The sequence below is a fragment of the Protopterus annectens genome, chromosome 2.part0 (genome assembly GCF_019279795.1).
Source record: "Protopterus annectens isolate FY-2018-M chromosome 2.part0, PAN1.0, whole genome shotgun sequence".
NCBI lineage: Eukaryota > Metazoa > Chordata > Ceratodontiformes > Protopteridae > Protopterus > Protopterus annectens.
Genome location: NC_056728.1, coordinates 1,274,546,410 through 1,274,568,103, shown reverse-complemented (window position 1 = coordinate 1,274,568,103; position 21,694 = coordinate 1,274,546,410). Strand labels below are relative to the sequence as shown.

Below are 21,694 nucleotides of genomic sequence, written 5' to 3'. Positions count from 1 at the left end.
TGAACCTGCAATGAAGCGGAGGTATCTTCTGCAATTTTGTCTGATAGGGACATGCAGGTATGCCTCCTTGAGGTCCAAATTGACTAGCCAAGCATTCTTGCCCAGCATGGGAAGAAGCTGCTGTAGTGTTAGCATCTTGAATTTTGGTACTTGCAGATAGGTGTTCAGAAATGAAAGATCCAGAATGGGTCTTCATGCTTTGTCCTTTCTTGGAACTAGGAAGAGTCTTGAGTAAAATACTTGTCCTTGCTCCTGTGTAGGTACCTGTTGAATGGCTCATGTTCATGAGAGCTGTAATTTGTTTTTGTGCCTCTGCCCATTGATTTGGTGGCAGGTTTGGCATTCCTTTGATCCTTGGTAAGGTATGAAAGTGGAATCTGTATCCTTGAAAGACAATGTTTAGAACCCATTTGTCTTTTGTGATGATGTGCCAGCTGTCTGCAAGAAATGCTAGTTTTCCTCCCAAGGGCGTTGCCAGGAGAGATTTGCTTGGTAGTTTGAGGATATAGTCATTGTATCTGCCTTCTGCTAGCTTGGGGCCTGTCTTCTCCTCCTTTCTGGGTAGCAGAATCCCATTGGCGAGGTTTGTAAGGGCCCTGTGACTGACCTCTGCCCCTTGGGCGTCTGTATTTGCCCCTCTGTGATCTGTCTGAAGCTGGAAAGGACCAATATTTTGTTGGCCAATTTCTGCTGAAGCGAGGGGTTGTACCTGCAAGAAATCCTTGACCGTTTGCATAGATTTAAGCCTTATCCTCCATTTTCTTTAAAACCTCTTCTGCTTTGACACCAAATAATATATCCTGTTGTAAAGGTGCATCTAGTAATTTTGCTTTAACATGGTCAGGGTGGGTTTGCTCTTTTAACCAAGCATGTCTACGAATGACAGAGCCAGTAACAGCTGCTCTACAGGAAGCTTCCAGTGAATCAAATCCGCATTGTAAAGTATGCTTACCCACCTGTTCAGCTGCATGCAACAGATCCTGCATTTCCTTGAATTCAGGCTGTTCTGAATGTGTGCTCATTTTTTGTTTTAACTGAGACATCAGGAATTGTTGATATTTCAACATGTGAAACTGGCAATTTAATGCTCTCATAGCCAGAGTTGCAGAGGTTTTCTTTCCCCATCTATCTAGGGCTCTGGAATCTCTTTCAGAGGGCACAGGATTTTTAGCCATAGAAGCTTTTGCTCCCTTAGGACCCTGGGATATGGTTTCTGGGTCAGTTACAGGGCTTTTATAAAGGAATTGTTGTGAGTCAGGTACTCTAGTATCTGTCTGGTTTGGCTGGAACAGGAGGTAGAGAGTCTGGATTTAAACTGGATTCCAAGTAAACATCATCCACAATATCTAAAACAGGAGGGGTAGCAAGAGGTCTGTGCTGGGGTAATAAAAGGAACTCTCTGCGCCTTTTCTTAGAATCTGAGTAATCCTGGCCTTCCCAGTGGAAATGTTCCCTCATGGTATGTAATGTTTCCCCAAAGGAGTAGTCTTCAGGGGGAGATGCTGAGGGAAGAGAGTCTTCAGCATCAGAATCCTCATAAGGTGGAAAAGTGTAATCCTGTTCCTCAGAAGAATCTGAGGAGAGAGAAACCTGGTCAGAGGATGCGTAATCCTCCTCTTGTCTTGGTCTTATCAGGAGGGGGATGGGAACCCCTGATAAGGGTAATTAAATCTTCAGCCATCTTAAGCATCTGTTTCTTAGGCATGGGGCCTTGACCTGTAGACTGATGAACAGTTTTCTTCGGTTTTAAAGGAGTTTTAAGCTTAGCATAAGATTTAATGGTGAGTGTAGTTGGTCTGAAGACACCTTCTGCAACCGAAGGTGTTTCCTCTGCTTCGGTGTTGGTAGATGGCTGTGTCGGCCTAGTAGACTCCGCTTGGGAGTCGGCAGCTGTCTGGGGTTCCAGCTCTGCAGTCGTCAGGGGCTGCATAGGCGCCTCACTGTAAACCAGAGAACCGGCGACAGGCCCAGCTGAGGCCTCGGGGTCTGGCTTATTCCTAGGCTGCCTGTCCTTATCCTTGTGTTTTTTATGAATTGCGGACATCGGCTGCTCAAACGGCATGATATAATTAAATTTCCTACCAAAAGTAATGCCGTGCGAAGTCAAAACGACATTTGATAGTGCGTTTATTAAACCTAGCGCAAAACTGACAATCTGTGACGTCGTGGTCTGGGCCTAGGCAAGGAATACAATAGGAATGGAAGTCCTTATGAGGTATTTGCTTCCCACAAGAAATGCAATTGTTAACTTTTTCTGACATCGGACTGAGGCAAGAAAATGTTCCCCAATGGGGTACTTAGCTTTATTGAAGACTTCGGACTAAAATTCAAATCGAAAATCTCAGGTTCGGCCGACCGGCACTTGCGAACAACTTCTGCTTCGGGCACCGCGCGGCAAGAAGGACTGAAGAAAATGGCGTCGGGTGCCTCTTGTATACCCCTGGCGCACTGACATCAGGGAAGAAGCGACAGCAACCGACGCCGGACCAAGACTTTGGAATTTGGGCAGACTGCGGGACCACCTGATGGCAGGATAACCCAAGTGTCATGACTGCAGCAGGGTAACATGATGAACATCAACCTGGAGTAAAACCACCTCCCCCTTTGGGACACGGGCACCTCTTGAATAGTACCCCAAGTCAGAAGATCACAAAGCAACTTTGGAAAGAAACACAGATGTTCCTGAAGGGGTTAAGGCATACCCATAAAAGGGGGGGAAAGGAATTAAGGACCATGAAATACCCCTGGTGAATAATGGACAGAACCCAGGAATCCTGAGTAATCTGTAGCCAAACAGGGGGAGAGAGAGGGGGAAACAGACACTGGGAAGAATAGAATAGTCAGACAGCACCTGGTTTATCTGGAAAAGGAGAATTCTGAGGCACTGACATCTGAGTAGCCTTAGCAGGAGGAGGAGACTGCTTGCCATCCTTTTTGCCCTTCAGAGGAGGGTGAGATTGGCTACGACAAAGGCTTGCTTATTGGGGTAGTTTGAAATTTAGGCACAGAAGAAAAAACACGTTTAAGTTCCTGTAAAGCCTTACCCTTATCCTGAAGGGACTTAAATCAGCAGCAGCTCCAACAAACAAGTGTTTATTATTAAGAGGGGCATCCATTAACTTAGCCTTAATATCAGGCAAAGGTTGAAGCAGAGGCCAAGAATACCTCCTCATCACTGACCCAAAAGCAGCAGCCCTAGAGAAACATCTGCTGCATCATAACTACTTAATGGAATGAAAAGTCACCTGGGAGGAAGTCCTTAACAGAGAAAGAGCAGAAGTTTTACGCTCACAGTCTGGAAGATCAGAAATAATCTGACAAGCCATTGGGGAACCAACAAGTACCTAGACATATAGGTCTGATCATTAACAGCCCTAAAAGCCAAGGTAGCAGAGGAGTAAAACATCTTGCCTAGCCTTTCCATGGTCCTGCTATCTTTATCAGAGGGCAATAACTTGGGAGAAAGAGGCAAATGAGAGGGCCTGTCAGAGGCTACAGACCTGAGGGGTCAGCAACAGGACACTTGTAAAAAAAAAAAAAAAAAAAATTTACAGTCCTCAGGCACCCTACAGAATCTATCAGGTTTCTTGGGAGCAGAGGGCTGGGAGTCTGGAGCTTTAGAAGTACTGGAAAAATGTACCCAACAAGGCAGCCAAAACAGGAGGAACATCAGAAAGTTCAGGGGAATCCTTCTGCAGCAACTCATAGTATCTTATGTACCTCAAAGACCTGTGCACAATCCCATTTAAAGGACTCCATTATCCTGGCGAGATTGTGTCCCCAAAAGAAATCTCTTCATTGGCAGTATCAGGACTGGTACATTCCTCTTCCTTTGATCCACACTCTGAAGAAGGAATTTAAGAGTAAGCATGAGATTCCTTATCCAAATCCATCTCCTCTTCAGAGTAATCCTGTTTTCTAGATCTTTTTTAGGGGAGTACAGGCCCAAGGTGGGCTGGAACAGAAGCTTCCAGAGGAGATTTCAATGCCATCAACGTGCTAAAACTCTAAGTGAAGGCCTGCCATTTACTCTGTGGATCCTTAGGAGCAGGAAAAATATTTTTGGATGTCTACCTTATATAATTTGCAAAGCTCTAACCCAGGAGTACATTCAATGATGATAGTAGGAACTTCTTCCCTGACTAATACCCACGGAACACCCCTTGGCCCCTTGGAAATAATCAGCCATGGCTCCCCCTAAGCATCTGAAATGAAGTCTGCAAAGCTTCCTCAGATGTGCTTAAAGTCAGATCCCTACCAGCATCCAAACTGGTCGAGCAGAGGAATCCAACAAAGCCGGGCAAACCTCTGGGCATTCCCTTTCCTCAGGCAAGACATCCAGTAGAGGCTTAACAGCAGAAGATTCTGGCATAGGTTTCTTGGTCTTCTTCACTACCTGCTGCCCTCCGAGCAGGAAGTACCCTCCATCATGTTTTTTGCAATAAGCGCTGGATGCTGATTTTTCAAGATAAAGCACCATAGAAGATGGTCTACTACAAAGGGTTTTAACTACAAATGCCTGACATATACAACAGGATGTATGGTCGTCAGAGCCACCTAGGCAAAAAAAAGACACTAGTCGTGGTGGTCTTTATGGGGGAATCTTTCTCCCACACTGGCATTTACCATTCTTGGATGACAAGAAACCCCACAAGCAACAATAATAAGGATAAGTAAAAAAAGAACCCCAATGGGGTCACTTACCTGTAACACCTTGGTGAACCAGTAACAGAAAAGGTGTTTAAGACAGATGATCAAACTGCATCTGGACTGGTGGCAACGTTGTTCAGAGGATGGTACGTCTGGACACCACCTTTATGCCCTAATGCTGCATACATGTGAAGGATGGCATACCTTAAAGCAACCTAAAGGGTTTGGTATACTGGCTGGACACTGGGCCGCCTTTAGGAGGTGTTCCTTAATGTAATGAATATTGCAACAGTGAAATGGAAGGACATCCAATGTTCCTGGACAAAAAGGCAGTCACAATATTTTTTGGAAATTCCTTCTGAATCTTCAGAATGCCCCTGGATGATCAATGGCAAGGGTAGAAATACATACAGGAACATTACATACCACATGAATAAAAACTCATCTGTTTTCCAGGACTGCCTGCAAAGAGTACTGCTAGAGAATTTACTTAGTTGTCCATTTTGAAAAAGAGACAAAGATCTACTTGATGTGTTCCCCACAACTGGGTGCATTTCTGGAAGAGAAGTCCCCTCATTCAGTTTCCATTCATGTGGGCCTGCCTGCTCCTATTTAAGGTCATCTGGCACTACATTTTGCTCTGACAGCGTGTGAGATGCGTGGAGAGTTGCACAATGTGGCAGTGCTCTCTCCCAAGCCATAATGGTTATGCTGCACAGGCAGTAAGACCTGGTACCCTTCTGTTTATGTACCACATCACAAAGGTATTGACTGTAATCACCTGAAATAGTCCCAGGGACCACAGGTAATGAAGAGATTCTATAGCATGGACTACAGGTACAGCCACCGACAGTTATCTGGCTTTGCTCTGTCTGAACTGCATACACAGGCCTAGTACCTTTACCTCCATAAAATTCCTCCCCAAGCAAAAACTAAGGCATCTTCTTCACTACACCAATGCAATTCTTTCTGATAAAGCTAGACATTTAAATCTGAAATCCCCAGCGAATGAGAATAATGGGTCCACATTACTTTTTAAACAACTGCATTTTTATCATATATTACCTGACCTAAAAAAAATAAAAAGTCCCAGTATTAAATAAGACCCATTCTAAAAATAGCAGTTTCAAACAAGAAACTTCTGAAATTATAAGATTGTCGGTACTCTTCTGAAAATAAAAAAAAAAAATACATCAAAAATATTTAAAAAGGCAATATTTTCAGCGTGGAAGTGTTCCCCTAGGGGAACTTATCTGTCAGAAATGAAGCTTGTAGCCAGCTACTGCTCCCGTGAAGCTGCAGAACTACTTTCCCTTGAGGCTGCAAGAAAATACTGAAGCCATCTACACTATTACTAATGATATCCCTCCAAGGGGCAAGCCAATCAGAGTGTTGGTGTGAGAGGGAGCCAGACCATTTTTAACTCTGGCAAGTTGTATCCTGGAAAGGACACAACCCAAATGGCCAAAGACTACTGCAGCAGTGAGAATGATGAACATAACCTTTTCCAGTGCCCACTGAAAGGTTTCTGGAAAGGGTTCTATTAAATTCTGGCCAAGAAAATTAAACTGGACCTCCAAATACTCTCTACCCACTGCCCACCCAAGTTGGTTTATGATTCTCCATTAAATGTTAGAGCATGGCTCTCAACTGCTTACCTCCAAAATCAGGGACAATCTGGAACAGTTCTTTAAAATATTACTATTAAACTGAGAAATTGATAGAATAATAAATTAATGCACATTTTCTGAATTTATCAATTATAATCCATCACCTTTTCTCCCCCAAACTGTCAGTTCTAGGAGGGATGAGGGACACATCAATATTTCGTACCAAAATCAGGGACAGTTAATAGGTTATGGTGGAAAGCTTTTACTCACAGTGTAATTAACAGCTCTCTCCTCATGGTTAAATCATATTTGACAAAACACAGACTGAAAAACCTACCACCACCCCCTTCTGGCAGTTTACTACCTCACAAGAAAATTAGGAAGTAGTGGGCAGATAGAAGTTTGAGCCTGGGGCTGAGAAAGGATTAACAAAGGACAGGCAGTTCTTTAAGATGAAGGCATCTTGACTTTGCCAGAGACTCATGTAAAACATCTGACCAAGAACACAGACTGAATTTAGCTTGACTACAAAATAAATTAAAGGAATGGGAAGAAATGAGAAAGAAAGCTTTGGTGGGAGTGTGAATGCTGTCACCTGTGACTGAGGTTTGGTTTCACTGCATTTAGCCTCAGATTTAAAACCAATACTTTTTTTTTTTATTATAGGGGAAGTCATAAAATGATTTGGTGCCACCCTTCTCTGGTATAAAGAGGAAGGTTTATTTGTTTAGATTTGTTAACCAGGGAACACTTCACAACTGGCCAACTTCAGGTTCAGTCCATGAGATAACAGGGCCATGAGGAATAAACTGTAACAACTAGAGAACAAATATATAGAGGTATCAGACTAAATGGAAACAAAGATAGAATAAAAAAAAAAATTTACAAGTTTATAGAGGATGAACTTTTGTAAAATAGTTTTCTTTACCCAGCAGTAAAAATGTAGAACATCTTGGGGAGGGGGTGGGGGTGAACAGTCAGACAGGGAGGGACATGACAATTCATCATCAATCTCTCTCCCACAAAAAACATAGCTGTCGACTGGGATAAACCTTCACACCTTCCTTTGTACACCCAAGAAACTGTGCACAAGTTCAATATGGCACAAAAATTAGTGCTGGAAATCTAGAGAACTTCTATGTAGTGAATGGATTTACCCCTGCTTTAGTTCCACTTTGGGTTACGATACAGCAGTGTACCCAAAATATACTCATTAAAAAAGCAGCTGTCCTAAACTCCAGTTAAGGTTTTTCAGAACACCTGCCCCTGGCCTCAAGCAACACTGTTCTGGAATATACCAACTCTAGTATGCAAGTGTATAAATGAGAAATGAAACAAACATCCCCTCTACAGTAAAACTGTAGCAGTAGCTGTTGCATTATAAAATACTTTAAAATGGAAACAAATGCTGTAATGGGGGACAAAGTTATTGCAAAGCAGGCCACACTACAGTCAAAAGGTGACGTGTTATTTTAACAAAACCAATCTCATTATTATTTAATGCAACCTTGGTTATGTTAGCATGCTATATTGCACAGTAGTGCTTTCTTGGGAGATTTAGAGCCAGAAATTGTACTTTGGCTACTCACCAGAGTTGATATTACACATGATAATTTATTGGCTGTATATGCAATGTAAATTATTTCACTTGTATTTTCCATTTATAGCTAACCTTGTTAATTTATTGCTCTGGGTAACTGGGTCCCCATAATTTTATTATTTTTCTCCTGCATTCACCTCCAGTTTCCTCCATATTTCTAAACAGGTTTTGGAAAAGTTGTAATAAAAAAAGTTAAATGGGGAAGGCATTGGTTGTTGACCATACACCCATCAACAAAATGTCAAGCACCCAACTTTCTGCTGTAGACTTGCATAGAACAGGACTGATACGCAACATCCCTATTCTTCAAATGGGCAGAATGTAAAGAAGTGAGGTGTCAGATTTCTGAACATTCTATGCACCTTAACAAAAAAGGTGACTCGACATATATCCCTTCTATGCCACAGGAAAGCAAACCGTGGCTAGAAAAAGGATGTCTATTCCCTCTTATAGGCAGACAGCATATACTGACCAGTGCAAAACTCATTTCTGCAGTCACCTTACTGAGACCATAGCTCGTCTTTCACTTAGAATGCTTGTGGGTACCACACATTTTGTTTTCTGATAAGGCTTTTAGGACAGTAAAAAACAGTCAATGCAGCCCCATGCACCGGAAATGTACTCTGACTTTCCAATGTTTACTTCACCTTATTACTGTGACTACTTAGCTCTTCATAAAGGTCATTCATCACAAAAATATAGTGCTCTGTAAACTTAAGGTAGAGATGCTACAACTGAAGCAGTTGTAATAACTGCATTTACTTCCATACATCTGAACATTAAGAGAACAAAACAATGTAAACAGTTAATTAAAATGGTTTACAGAGTAGAGCCAATACTAAATGACACATACCTTTTGCTAGAGCTATACAGTGAGAACTGCCACAAGAGACTTGAGAAACCAAGTGATCTGATAAACCCTTTATCAACCTGGAAAGAACCAACAAGATTGAAAAGATATGTAGAACAGATACTTCTGCAGCACAACAAAACACAATGCAGCAGATAAAGCAGTGTATATGTACAGACAGCCAAAACAAAACAGACATTTAACTTACTATCTCTGTTTCATATACTTAAATATGTTATGAAAGCAGATGCCTTGGTTTGTATTTACAAAATGTTTTACATGAAGCAAACCACTTCATCTGTGTTGCATGCTACTCTTCATTTTTGTTTCCACAACCACATTCCTGTCCCCAGATATGTCCTTTGTACTCATACAGGTTTGCTAAATTTCTACAGTACAAATCTTCAGTTACAAGATGGCTAGAACAAAATGAAACAACACAAACATTTTGTGCAGCTGTAGGCAGCCATAAACACAGCATATTTATCTAAAATTTTACATAAGATTACACTTATCTGGAACAGAACAGCAGCAAGTCTAGGAATGGAGATGCTGCGATACCCTGGCACCAGACGATCCTCAATTCCAATTCCACAAAAATCCCATGGAAAATTTGGAGAACAAAATCATCCCAATTCTAACACTGAATGAGCGATTCTGATTCTCATGAAAAAGATCTCCCTTAAAAGTCAGGGCAATTTAATAAAAAACTAGCTCTATATGCAGTTATCTAGTTTTTGTAATTATAAGTGCAACTTAAAAATGACTTCCTAGGAGACTATAGTACAGGCTTGAGTTCTAAGCATAGTGAAAATGCAAAATACATATGTTTTAATTTGTTAAAAATATCCCCTAAAAACTGGCTCCTTTTGTGTACAATAACATACTATGATTAAGTCTGTGAGACATTAACACGCAAAACAATATTCTAAACAAATTCCCTTCCTAGACTATTTATGCAAATGTCACATATAATGCACAATTCTGCAAATTATGAAACTGAAATAAAAAAATACAATATTAATATTTGAGATTAAATACTTCCACAAAGAAGGCATAAGGGTTACACACATGCTCACACTGCACCTACACAACCAGATGCTCAACTTCTATGCCAAATGATGTAAACAGATTAAGAAGCATTTTTCTTTTGAAAACCTCAAAATTTATTACATACACTTTAATTTTTGCATACTGTCTAGTCCTCATGCATGGTGTACTTATTATACTGGCACAGAATGCTGTTTACAGTCATTTTATGGTTATGTTGACATATTACTACTACACTGCCCTCATGTAAGCCATTGGTACCTACAGTCAACTGTCAATAATTTCTCAATCTGCAGTACGTAAACCCATGTGTCAAACAAACCTAGTTTGTCTCCAGTAGGGTTGCCACCCCTCCGTTTTTTTCCGAACTATCGGGAAGTCAAACTGATTCTCCGGTAGTCCGGAAAACACTGTACAAACTCCGGTATTCTGTTTCAAAAAGGAAAGACTATCGGTTTAAAAATGGTCCTTAAGATCACTTAACACAGAGATTAACCAATTCACAACATAACTTGATATTAACTACTAACAATACTACTATAATTTCAGCATAACACAGAGGTTTCATATCTTGCACAATAGTTTACTTAAATAATTCCGTCTTGGATGGCTTGTTCAGTACTAATGACCTCAAAGATCATTTTCCACTATGGAGTCCTATACAATCTTTTTTTTAAAAAGCTCTGTTTCTGATCTCTAAAAGTTCACAGTTCCATATTTTTAATATCTCCAATCATCTCTTCCCCGTCTCATTTGCAGTTTGTCCTTGGTTCTCCATTTTCTGGTTACAATGGTCCTCTTAGCCACCATCGACACTTTTAGTATAGGCTACTACACTCCAAGAAGAACGTCCTTAAATCTAAGGATACATTCCCTTTAGAGTACAAGACTTAATATTGTTCAGCTGATTTCTGCACTGAAGCAAATCTGTACATTCCCAAAATATACGCTCCCAAGAACCTTTCTGAATCACCATAGCTCCAGCATATGCTTCTTCTGCAAAACATTTTTTGAAATCATATAAGGCTATATGAATACAGTACAGTTGTGTACACTTGCCATAACTGTAGATGTTTGAGTGTATTCACTGCTGCAGTCATTACGTTTGGATTATCTGCTTGCAGTAGCCCTCAGTCGGCCTGATTAACAAAGTCTTGGGTCCTGCGTCGGTTGCTCTCCCTTCTTCCATGACGTCAGGTTGGCAGGGGTATAAAACATGCAGCAGACGCCATTACATCAGTTTTTCTTGCCCCAGATGTCAGGTGCCCCCCTAATGGGAAGGGATTAAATCTATAATACAAGGATATACCTCAAACAAAAAAGCAAATACACCAAAAAGCTTTTTGAGCATAGTAAGTGAGAGTAGAGGTATAGCCAAAAGAAGAAAGAGGGCTGGAGGGAGGACAACCAGGACTGCAACAGTGAATACACTCAAAACATCTACATTTATGGTAAGTGTACACAACTGTACTATGTTTTTCCTGTTTCACTGTTGCAGTCATTACATTTGGGTAGATTCCCAAAGCTAAGGTTGGGAGGAGGAATTTAAATAGAATTAGGACCAGCTATAAGGCCCTGCAAGATTGCAGTGGCAAAACCAGCTCTGGATTTAGAGAAAATTGTCAAATGATAACGCTTAGTGAAAGTATGTACAGAACTACAGATAGCAGCTTCTAGGATGTCCCTTGTAGGGACGCCCCTGAGAAAGGCTGTAGAGGTAGATGCAGCCCTGGCTAAAATGGGGTCTGAGTCCCTGTGGGATAGGTTTTCCATGGTGCTTGTAGCAGAAATGAATGCAGTGGCCTAACCATTTTGAAATGGTTTGCTTTGTAATAGCTTTCCCCTCTGTCCCTGCAGCAAATGCCATCAGCAGTTGTTCAGATTTCCTTTGAGGTTTAGTCCTGTCCAAGTAAAATCTAAGTTGTTGAGTGCAGTATCCGTTCCCCCTTTGTTCTGTGGGTTAGGAAAGAAGGTAAGCAAATGAATGGACTGATTAAGAGGCACACTGGATACCACCTTGGGCATGAAGGAGGGATTGGCTCTGAGGGACACCCTGTCCACATGAAAGATGATGAAAGGCTCCATGCCATAAGGGCCTGTAACTCAGACACCCTTCTTGCAGACGTGATTGCTAAAAGGAAAGCTGTTTTCTAGGAAAGGAATTTTAAATCTGCAGTAGCAGCTGGCTCGAAAGGAGGAATAGTGAGTTTCTCCAAGACAAAGAGAAGGTACCAGGCTGGAGTTGGAGCTCTCCTTGGTGGCCTTAAATTTTTGGCCCCTCTGAGGAACTCCTTGAGCAGTGGGTGAGAGAAGAGGGGAGGGGAGGCTCTGTGCTATAATGAGCAGAAATGGCTGAGGCATGAATTTTGATGGAGCAAAAGGACAAGCCCTTATGAAGCATCTCAGTCAAATATTGTAGAATCTGAGGTAAATTGGGCACTGCTGCGCTCATCCCTTGAGAGTGGTTCCAGGTAGAAAATCTTTTCCATTTTGCAGCATAAGATTTTCTAGTACTAGGCCTCCAAGACTCCAAAATGCTATCCATCACTGATTTACTGAGGGGTGGTAAAGGAGAGATTAGGTAATTAGCCAGGCTGCTAGGTTCAGGGTTTGCAGCTGAGGGTGCAGAATCTGGTTCTCCTGCTGAGACAACAGGGAAGGAGTCTGAGGCAGGTGCCATGGGGTCAAGCGTGACACACTGCGCAGGAGGGGGTACCAGTGTTGGCGTGGCCAGTCTGGTGCAATTAAAATCATCCTTGGCTTGTCCTGTTTGATCTTTAGTAGTACCTTGGAGATCAGAGGCAGAGGAGGAAAGGCATAAACTGATAGGTTTTTCCAGATGAAGGATAGAGCAGCAACTTTTCAACCTAGTTTGTGAGGAATTCTTGTGCAAAATTTGTCCAATTGATGGTTCTGGGGGGGGGGGGGTCAAACAGGTCTATATCTGGGCTCCCCCATTTGCTTATCAACATGTTGAAATTCTTTGGTTCCAGTTTCCACTCGTGTGGGTCCATGAGGTTTCCGATTAGTCCATCTGTCAGTGTATTTAGTTTTCCTGGCAGGAATTGAGCTTGTAGATTCACTTGGTAGCTCAAGGCTGTGTTCCACAATGCCATAGCTAGTCTACAGAGGGGGTAAGAGTATGTACCCCCCTGCTTGTTTATGTACCACATGACTGTGGTGTTGTCCGTCTTTACCATTAGTTGTCCTGGAAGAATGTGGTCCTTGAAGGCTGTCAGAGCATTCTGTACAGCTAACATTTCCTATTGATTTATATGTGTAGGTGCATTTGACTTGGGTTCCATTTGCTCTGAATGCACTTCCTTGCCAAGTGAGCACCCCATGCATAGCCTGATGAGTCTGTTGTTAAGGTTTGGGAATAAGGGGGTAGTGTGAATGGTAGTCCCTTGTTTTGGTGGCAGGCCTCTGCCCACCAAAGGAACTCTAGGCGTAGGCAAGGTATGAAAGGAATCATTGCTTCTAGATCCTGTAAATCTTGACATCATAGGCTTTTGAGATGCCATTGCAGTCTCCTCATATACAGCCTTGCATATGGAATTAGAAGAATGCAGGAGGCCATGAACCCAAAGGCTCGCAGTATTTGCCTTGCAGATAACTGGGATTTTGTGGCTACTTGTTTGAAGTAGGTTGTCAAATGAGTCAGTTTGTCTAGCGTGAGGAAAGCCATCTGGGAAGTTGTATTTGAGTTTGCCCCCAGGAATATAATATGTTGACAGGGCACCAGTTGTTATTTCTTTTTATTTATGGTGTACCCCAGACAAGTCAGTACCCTTTGAACAAAGGCCAGATGATTCAAAAGTATGTCCTGGCTTTCTGCCTGAATTAGACAATCGTCCAGGTATGAATATATTTGAATATTTCTTTGCCTGCAGAATGCAATGACTGGAGCTAGGCACTTTGTGAATACCCTGGGTGCAGTAGATAAGCCAGGTCTATATCAAAATTCCGAAGAGGTACAACGCCGAATGTGAAAACATCGAAGCCAAAATATTGAATGGTGAAAATAGCTAAGCCTCGGAATATCGAAATCTTACCAAGGGCAAGATTTCGGTGGGCCGTTCCATGGCTTTGCTATTTCCTCCACTGTGGTGCGAGAGTTACGGACCTTAGGGTTAGGGTGCAGGTTAAGGTAAGTGGATAGTTAGTAATGTATGTATGGTGTAGTGTAGGGTTGTGTTTTGTTAACTGTATATGTGTGTGTATTAATTAGTTTGTGTATAGATTTGTAGGGTATGTGTGCGATAGTTACGGACCTTACTGTTAGGGTGCGGGTTAAGGTAAGTGGACAGTTAGTAATGTATGTGTGGTTGGGTTTTGTTAAATGTATGTGTGTTTTTGTTTTATTTTGGTGTGCTTGTGTTGGATGTATATTTCTTGGAACAGCAAATTTTTTCCCTGGGAAAAAATTCATTATTCTGAGCGTTCGATGTTTTCAATATTCGAAATTCCAAGTTCAAACATATGGTGTTCGACATTTTGGAATTTTGAATATATGATACAGACCCGATAAGCCAAAGGGCAGTGCAGAGAACTGATGGTGCATGTAGCCTGCTTTGAAGCATAGGTATCTTCTGCAAGACTCCCCGACAGGGATGTGCAGGTATGCTTCTTTTAAGTCTAGTGTTGCCAACCATGCATCTTTGCCTAGCATCGGAAGCAGCTGGTGAAGTCGGCATCTTGAATTTTGGAATCACCAGAAAGGTATTTACAGTAGAAAGTTCCAGGATAGGACACAATGTATTGCCTTTTCTGGGTACCAGAAAAAGTCGCGAAAAGAAACCTTGTCCCTTTTCCTCTTCTGTTACCAACTGAATAGCCCCCATACTTAAGAGAGAGAGTACTTGATTTTGGGCCTCTGCCCACTGATTTGGGGCTAGGTCTGGCCACCCGCTTGGTGTTGGTAAGGTGCAGAAGTGAAATCTGTATCCTTGGGACATGATTTAAAACCCATTTGTCCTGGGTAATGAGTTCCCAGCGTTTGGCCTACAGACCAATCTTTCCACCTAAAGGAGTATTCAGTTGGGAAGTGCTTGGAAGGTTTGAAAGCAAGTCACTGAGACAATTTTCCATGGAGGGGGGGGGGTCTTACTACTCCCTGATTTGGGTGCAGAAACCCCCCACTGCTTAGTCATGTGTGTCCCCTGGGACTGAAACCTGGGGTTTCTGCTGCGTCTGGGTTTGGCTTGAGAAGACCTGGAAGTGGCTGGAAAGGACCAATTCTTAGAGGGCCAGTGCCTACTAAATATAGGAGGCTGAACTTGTAAGAAATCTAACAGTTTGCACAGATTTAGCTTTATCTTCCATCTTTTTAAGAACTACCTCAGCCTTGTTGCCAAACAGGCAGTCCTGATTTAAGGGAGCATCCAACAATTTAGCTTTAACATGATCAGGCAAAAATTGCTCCTTAAGCCAAGCATGCCTTCTGAGCACAGACCCCGTAACAGCAGCCCTGCAAGAGGCCTTTAATTAATCAAATCCACATTGCAAAGTATGTTTTCCAATCTGTTCAGCAGAATGCATTAAATCCTGTAATTCTTTATTTTCCACACAGTCAGGAATCAACATCATTTTCGGTTAAAGCAATCCAGTAACATGTTGCTGATACTTTAACATATGAAACTGGCAGTTTAAAGCCCTAATGGCCAAGGTTGCAGAAGTGTAAACCTTCTTACCCCATCTATCTAGTGCCCTGGAGTCTCTATCTGAAGGAGTAGGATTTTTAGCAGTAGAAGCCTTAATGCCCTTGGGTCCTTGTGAAACAGTCTCTGGATCCGCCATAGGATTTTTAAAAAGGAACTTGCGTGAATCAGGAACCCTGTAATATCTGTCAAGTTTTCTGGGAGCAGGAGGCAAAGAATCAGGGGCCAAACTAGAATTCGAAAAAGCATCATCAACAATGGACAGGAGGAATAGCTAAAGGCCTATGCTGAGGTAGGAGTAAGAAAATCCCTAAGCCTCTTTTTTGAATCAGAAAAAAGTATAGTTTTGTACCTACCATAAATGTAGATGTTCGAGGATCCACATTGCTGCAGTCATAACCTGTGGGTAGTCCGCTGTCCTCGGTCGGCCCGAATACCAAATTGTTAGGCTGGCGTCGGTCATAGTCGCTCTGATCTGACGTCAGTACGCAGTGGTACTAAAGCGCATGACCGACGCCATATCCTCAGTCTTTCTTGCCCCAGATGTCAGAAGGCCCAAAAAAAAGAGGCCATAGCCAAAAATAGAAAATACCCAACCACCAATTACAGACAAAATAATTACCCCAAAAGCAACACAGCAACCCTAAACTACAGAGGGAAGGAGGGAGGTAATTGGACTGCAGCAATGTGGATCCTCGAACATCTACATTTATGGTAGGTACAAAACTGTACTATGTTCTTCGTCTCACATTGCTACAGTCATAACCTGTGGGTAGAATCCCAAAGCAAAGGTAAGGGAGGTTGGCAAAATCAAAAGGCACGAGGAGCTGCTAACATGCCCTGTAAAACTGCAGTGGCAAACCCAGCCCTAGACTTGGAATAAAGAGGGAGATGGTAATGTTTAGTAAAAGTGTGCACTGAACTCCAAGTAGCTGCCTCCAAAATATCCTTAGTAGCTACTCCCCTCAAAAAAGCAGTAGAAGTGGCAGTAGCCCTAGTGGAATGAGGTCTAATCCCAGCCGGAACCTCCTTTCCATGATGAGAATAACAAAAAGCAATACAATGGCTAATCCACTTAGAAATAGTTTGCTTTGAAACAGGTTTTCCTTGTGAACCCAAGGCAAAAGAAATGAATAACTGTTGAGACTGCCTGAACCCTTTAGTTCTGCTCAAATAATAACGTAACTGCCTGTGAATATCCAAAGTGTGCAAATTTTTTTCCCCTTTATTTTGGGGATCAGCATAAAAAGTAGGCAAATGAATAGATTGGTTCAAGGCCACATCAGAAACAACTTTAGGCATAAAAGAAGGGTTAGTACGCAAGGATACCCTATCCTTATGAAATATTAGGAAGGGTTCAACTGCCATTAGAGCCTGTAATTCAGATACCCTCCTAGCAGATGTAATGGCCAACAAAAAAGCAGTCTTCCAAGACAAAAACTTCAACTCAGATGTAGCTGCAGGTTCAAAAAGAGGTAAAGTCAGTTTTTCCAACACAAAATTGAGATCCCAGGAAGGAGTAGGAGCTCTACGTGGGGGTCTTATGTTCTTTGCCCTCTAAGAAATTGCTTAAACAAAGGGTGAGAAAATAATGGTGGATCACAGTCATAGTGAGCAGAAATGGCTGCAGCATGAACTTTCACGGAGGAGAAAGACAAACCCTTGTCTAGTAAGTCTGTAAGGTACTGTAGTGTAACACTCAAATTAGGGCGTGAAACATCAAAGCTCTTTGCTGTGCTCCAAAGAAAAAATCTCCTCCATTTATCAGCATAAACTTTCCTTGTACTAGGCGCCTGGCTTCCAAAATGACATTTAAAACTTGTTGAGGAAGCTGCGACCCCCCAGGGTCTAAAACAGAATATGCCAGGCTGTCAGATGCAGGGACTGTATCCTGACATTGAGGAAATGATTGCTTTCTTGAGACAAAAGGTTTGGAATTGTTGGCAAAGGCCAAGGAGGCTCCCGAACTAAACTCCTCAGCAAGGGGTACCAGTGCTGACGTGGCCAATCTGGAGCTATAAGGATCATGCAAGGCTTGTCCTGTCTGGCCTTCAAGAGCACCTTGGGAAGGAGAGGCAGAGGAGGAAAGGCATAGACGTGAAGGTTGTTCCAACTGAAAGATAGAGCATCCACTTTCCAAGCTTCTGGGTGAAACATCTTTGTGCAATATTTTGGCAGTTGGAAATTTTGTGGGGACGCGAACAGATCTATGTCTGGAGTTCCCCAAGCCACTGTCAACTGTTGAAATACATGAGGATGCAATTTCCACTCGTGGGGGTCCACCAGTTGCCTGCTCAAAACATTTGCTAAGGAGTTCTGTGCTCCTGGCAGAAACCTTGCTTGAAGAGTGAGGTGCAAACTCAGAGCAGTCTCCCACAAAATCATAGCTTGTCTGCAAAGAGGGTACGAATGGGTTCCCCCCTGCTTGTTGATGTACCACATGACTGTTGTGTTGTCTGTTTGAATCAACACCTGCCCTGGTTGCAGTAGATCCTTGAAAGCCATCAGAGCAAATTGGACTGCTAACATCTCCTTCATGTTGATATGCAAATGTTGTAGTCTGGGAGGCCACGTGTCTTGAACCCATCTCCCATTGAAATGTGCTCCCCAAGCCATGTCCGAGGCATCTGTCGTTAGGATCCGACTCGCCTCTGGTCGGGTCACAGAGAGTCCCTTGTTTAGGTGACATTCCTGAGCCCACCACAAAAACTCCCTTTGGATACAAGGTATTATCTGAATGACAGTGTCCAAATCGTGGCAGTGTTGAGTCCATACGCTTTTGAGATACCATTGTAGCTTCCTCATATGTAGTTTGGCATTGGGAAGTACCAGAATACAAGATGCCATGAACCCCAAGGCTTGAAGGACTGTCCTTGCAGTCAGCCTGGACAGAAGGGATAATTGCTGAAAGTATAGGGGAAGATTTCTTTGCTTGTCCGGGGTCAGAAAAGCCATCTGAGAGGCTGTATTCGGTCTCACACCCAGAAAGCACATGTCCTGAGAGGGTACTAGACTGGACTTTGTTTCGTTCACAGAATACCCTAGGCACCTTAACACTGCCATTACATACTGTAGATGCTGAAGTAACGTGACTTTGTCTTGAGCAAGAATCAGGCAATCGTCCAGATAAGGATAAATTTGTATTCCTCTTAGTCTTAAGAAGGCTATCACAGGAGCCAGGACCTTTGTGAACACCCTGGGTGCAGTAGATAAGCCAAAGGGCAATGCAGAGAACTGATAATGAAAAGTACCAGCCCGAAAACGCAGGAACCTCCTGCAACTGGGCCTGATAGGAATGTGCAGATAAGCCTCTTTGAGATCCAGAGTTACCATCCAGTGATCTTTGCCTAGCAGAGGCAGAAGTTGCTGTAAAGTTAACATCTTGAATTTTGGGATGTCTAGGTATGTGTTGAGAATAGACAAATCCAGAATTGGCCTCCAAGTGATCCTCTTCTTTGGCACAAGGAACAGGCGAGAATAAAATCCTAGGCCTACTTCTGACGGAGGTACCACCTGAATAGCCCCCATTTTTAAAAGTAAAGAAATCTGTTTGTGAGCCTCCAGCCTTTGCTGAGGAGGTACGTCCGGCATGCCTTTGAAAGGAGGCAAAATGTGAAAATAAAACTTGTAGCCCCGATCTATAATGTCCAACACCCATTTGTCCTGGGTGACCAAAAGCCAATTTTGCTTGAACAGTGCCAACTTTCCTCCTAGAGGAGCTGCCAGACAGGAGGAATCTGGCAGCTGGAGATACAGGTCAATGGGTCTGTTTACGAAAAGGCTGACCCCTGCCCTCACCAGAAGATTGTGCAGGAGAACTCCACGTCCTAGGTCTGAAAGAACCCTGAGCATGAGCTCTGCCCCTACCACGTCTAGATCTGCCCTTGGACTGGTAATCGGAAGAAGGATATGCCCATCCTTTTGCAGGCCAATTTCTGCTAAACTTAGGGGGCTGCACTTGTAAAAATTCCTTAACTGTCTGCATGGACTTAGCTTTGTCTTCCATTTTCTTCAAAACTGACTCCACAGGAGAACCAAAAAGAACTTCAGATTGGAGGGGAGCATCCAAAATTCAAGCTTTAACATGCTCTGACAAATTCTGATCCTTAAGCCAGGTGTGCCTACGAATAACTGAACCAGTGGCAGCCACCCTGGAAGAAGCCTGAAGAGTATCAAAGCCACACTGCAAGGAATGCTTACCTACCTGATCAGAGGCATGAACTAAATCCAGCAATTCCTTACACTCTATACCCTCAGCTAAAGCATCTACCTTAGATTTCAACTGACTTAACAGAAAATTCTGGTACTTCAGCATATGAAACTGGCAATTCAAAGCCCTCATAGCTAGTGTGGAGGAGGTATACACTTTTTTACCCCACCTATCCAAAGCTCTAGAATCTTTATCCAGAGGAACTGGATTCTTTACTACAGAAGCCCTGACACCCTTAGGTCCCTGGCTAATAGTTTCTGGGTCAGCTCTAGGACTCTTATATAAATATTTATGAGCCTCTGGAACTCTGTAATACCTGTCTGGCTTGACAGGGGCCGGAGGTAAAGAATCAGGATTAAGGACAGACTCAGAAAAACATCCTGAACAACATCCAAAACAGGGAATGGCCAAGGGCCTATGCTGTGGTAAAAACAAAAATTCCCTAAGCCTCTTACGAGAATCGGAGAAATCCTGACCTTCCCACTTAAAATGCTCCCTCATTGAATGCAGGGTTTCGGAAAAAGAAAAATCCTCTGGAGGAGAAGCAGAAGGACAGGAGTCCTCTGCATCCGAATCAGAATAGGGAGGAAAATCCTGAATGTCCTCAGCTGAAGACTCAGAGTAATCTGAGGAATGCTCCAAAACCCTCCACCTCTGTCTCTACCCTAGGCCTCTTATCTGGAGGGGGCATAGAACCTCTGATTAAAGTAATCAAATCCTCTGCCATTTTCAGCATATGTTTTTTAGGAACAGAGCCTGCAGAACTAGGGCTGACGCCTGTGCCAGAAAGACCAGGCCTAGCTTTAGAAGGTGCTTTAGTGACAGAAGTAGAAGGCCTAACAACCTTATGTAAAGAAGGGACTACAGAAACTTGAGAGGCCCCCTCGGCCTGACCTGACTCCTGAGAGGCCAATTCCTGCAATATTAAAGGCTCCCCCTGAGACTCAACTGAAACCTCGGCTGGATCCACAGATTCCACCGTAGTTTCCAAAGAACCGGCGTCCGCAACGGACGACTCATCCTGCTTAGACTTTAACGATTTCTCTTTTCGCTTCTTAGCGGTAGCGGGCGTCGGAGGATCCGACGGCATGTTGTAGTTGCACCGCTTACCAAAAACAAGTCTAGCACAATCTAACCTGCGTTTAATGGTGCGCTTATTAAATCTAGCGACACCCGACTACGTCATGCTCAGGCCCCAAGCAAGGAGAGTGGTAGTCCCTATGAGGTATCTGTTTCCCACAAGAAATACAATTATTAACTTTTTCTGACATCCGGATTTAACTGAGGCAAGAAAAGACAAAAATATTCCCCAACGGGGTACTTAGCCCAACTTGGTCTTCGGTCTGAAACTCAGAATACGAAAATTTCGACGCCGAACGGCACTTGCAAACACTGCTTCTGCTTTGGACCATGCGGCAAGAAAGACTGAGGATATGGCGTCGGTCATGCGCTTTAGTACCACTGCGTACTGACGTCAGATCAGAGCGACTATGACCGACGCCAGCCTAACACTTTGGTATTCGGGCCGACCGAGGACAGCGGACTACCCACAGGTTATGACTGCAGCAATGTGAGACGAAGAACATTACTGGCTTTCCCAGTGGAAATGCTCCTATGCAAGGTTTCACCAAAAGAAAACTCCTCTTGAGGGGAAGCAGAGGGAAGGGAGTCCTCTGCATCAGAATCCTCGTAAGTAGATCTAGATCATCAGAAAAATCAGAATCCTGGTCAGAAGATTCATAAACTTCAGTCCTAGGTCTCTTAGAAGGGGGATGTTGGCTTCCCCTGATTAGAGTTATAAGATCTTCAGCCATTCTTATTTGTTTTTTAGGCATAGAGGCCTGAGCATGCAGCCTGGGCATTGTTTTTTTAGGCATGGTTCGACATTTAGGTCTAAATGAAGGAGGCGTCTGTTTACTATGCAAGTCTATAGGCCCTGAATACACCCTCAGAAGCCGGTGCCTGCACAGCGGCTCTGGACCCTTCCAAGGTAGAGACATCCATGGGTTCCATAATTGAAGCATCTCGCGGCATTCCAGACTCCGAATGGGTCTCAGTAGAGGC

General features: G+C 43.1%; 1 protein-coding gene across 1 annotated transcript in view; it reads right to left on the bottom strand.

Moving 5' to 3' along the window:
- HERC3 (HECT and RLD domain containing E3 ubiquitin protein ligase 3) overlaps positions 1 to 21,694 on the bottom strand; it is a 1,624,372-nt gene that overhangs the window by 1,495,878 nt on the left and 106,800 nt on the right. Inside the window, exon 4 of the mRNA XM_044060395.1 lies at positions 8,714 to 8,790. Coding sequence (XP_043916330.1) covers positions 8,714 to 8,790 — 77 coding nt within the window. The remainder of the gene's footprint in view (positions 1 to 8,713; positions 8,791 to 21,694) is intronic.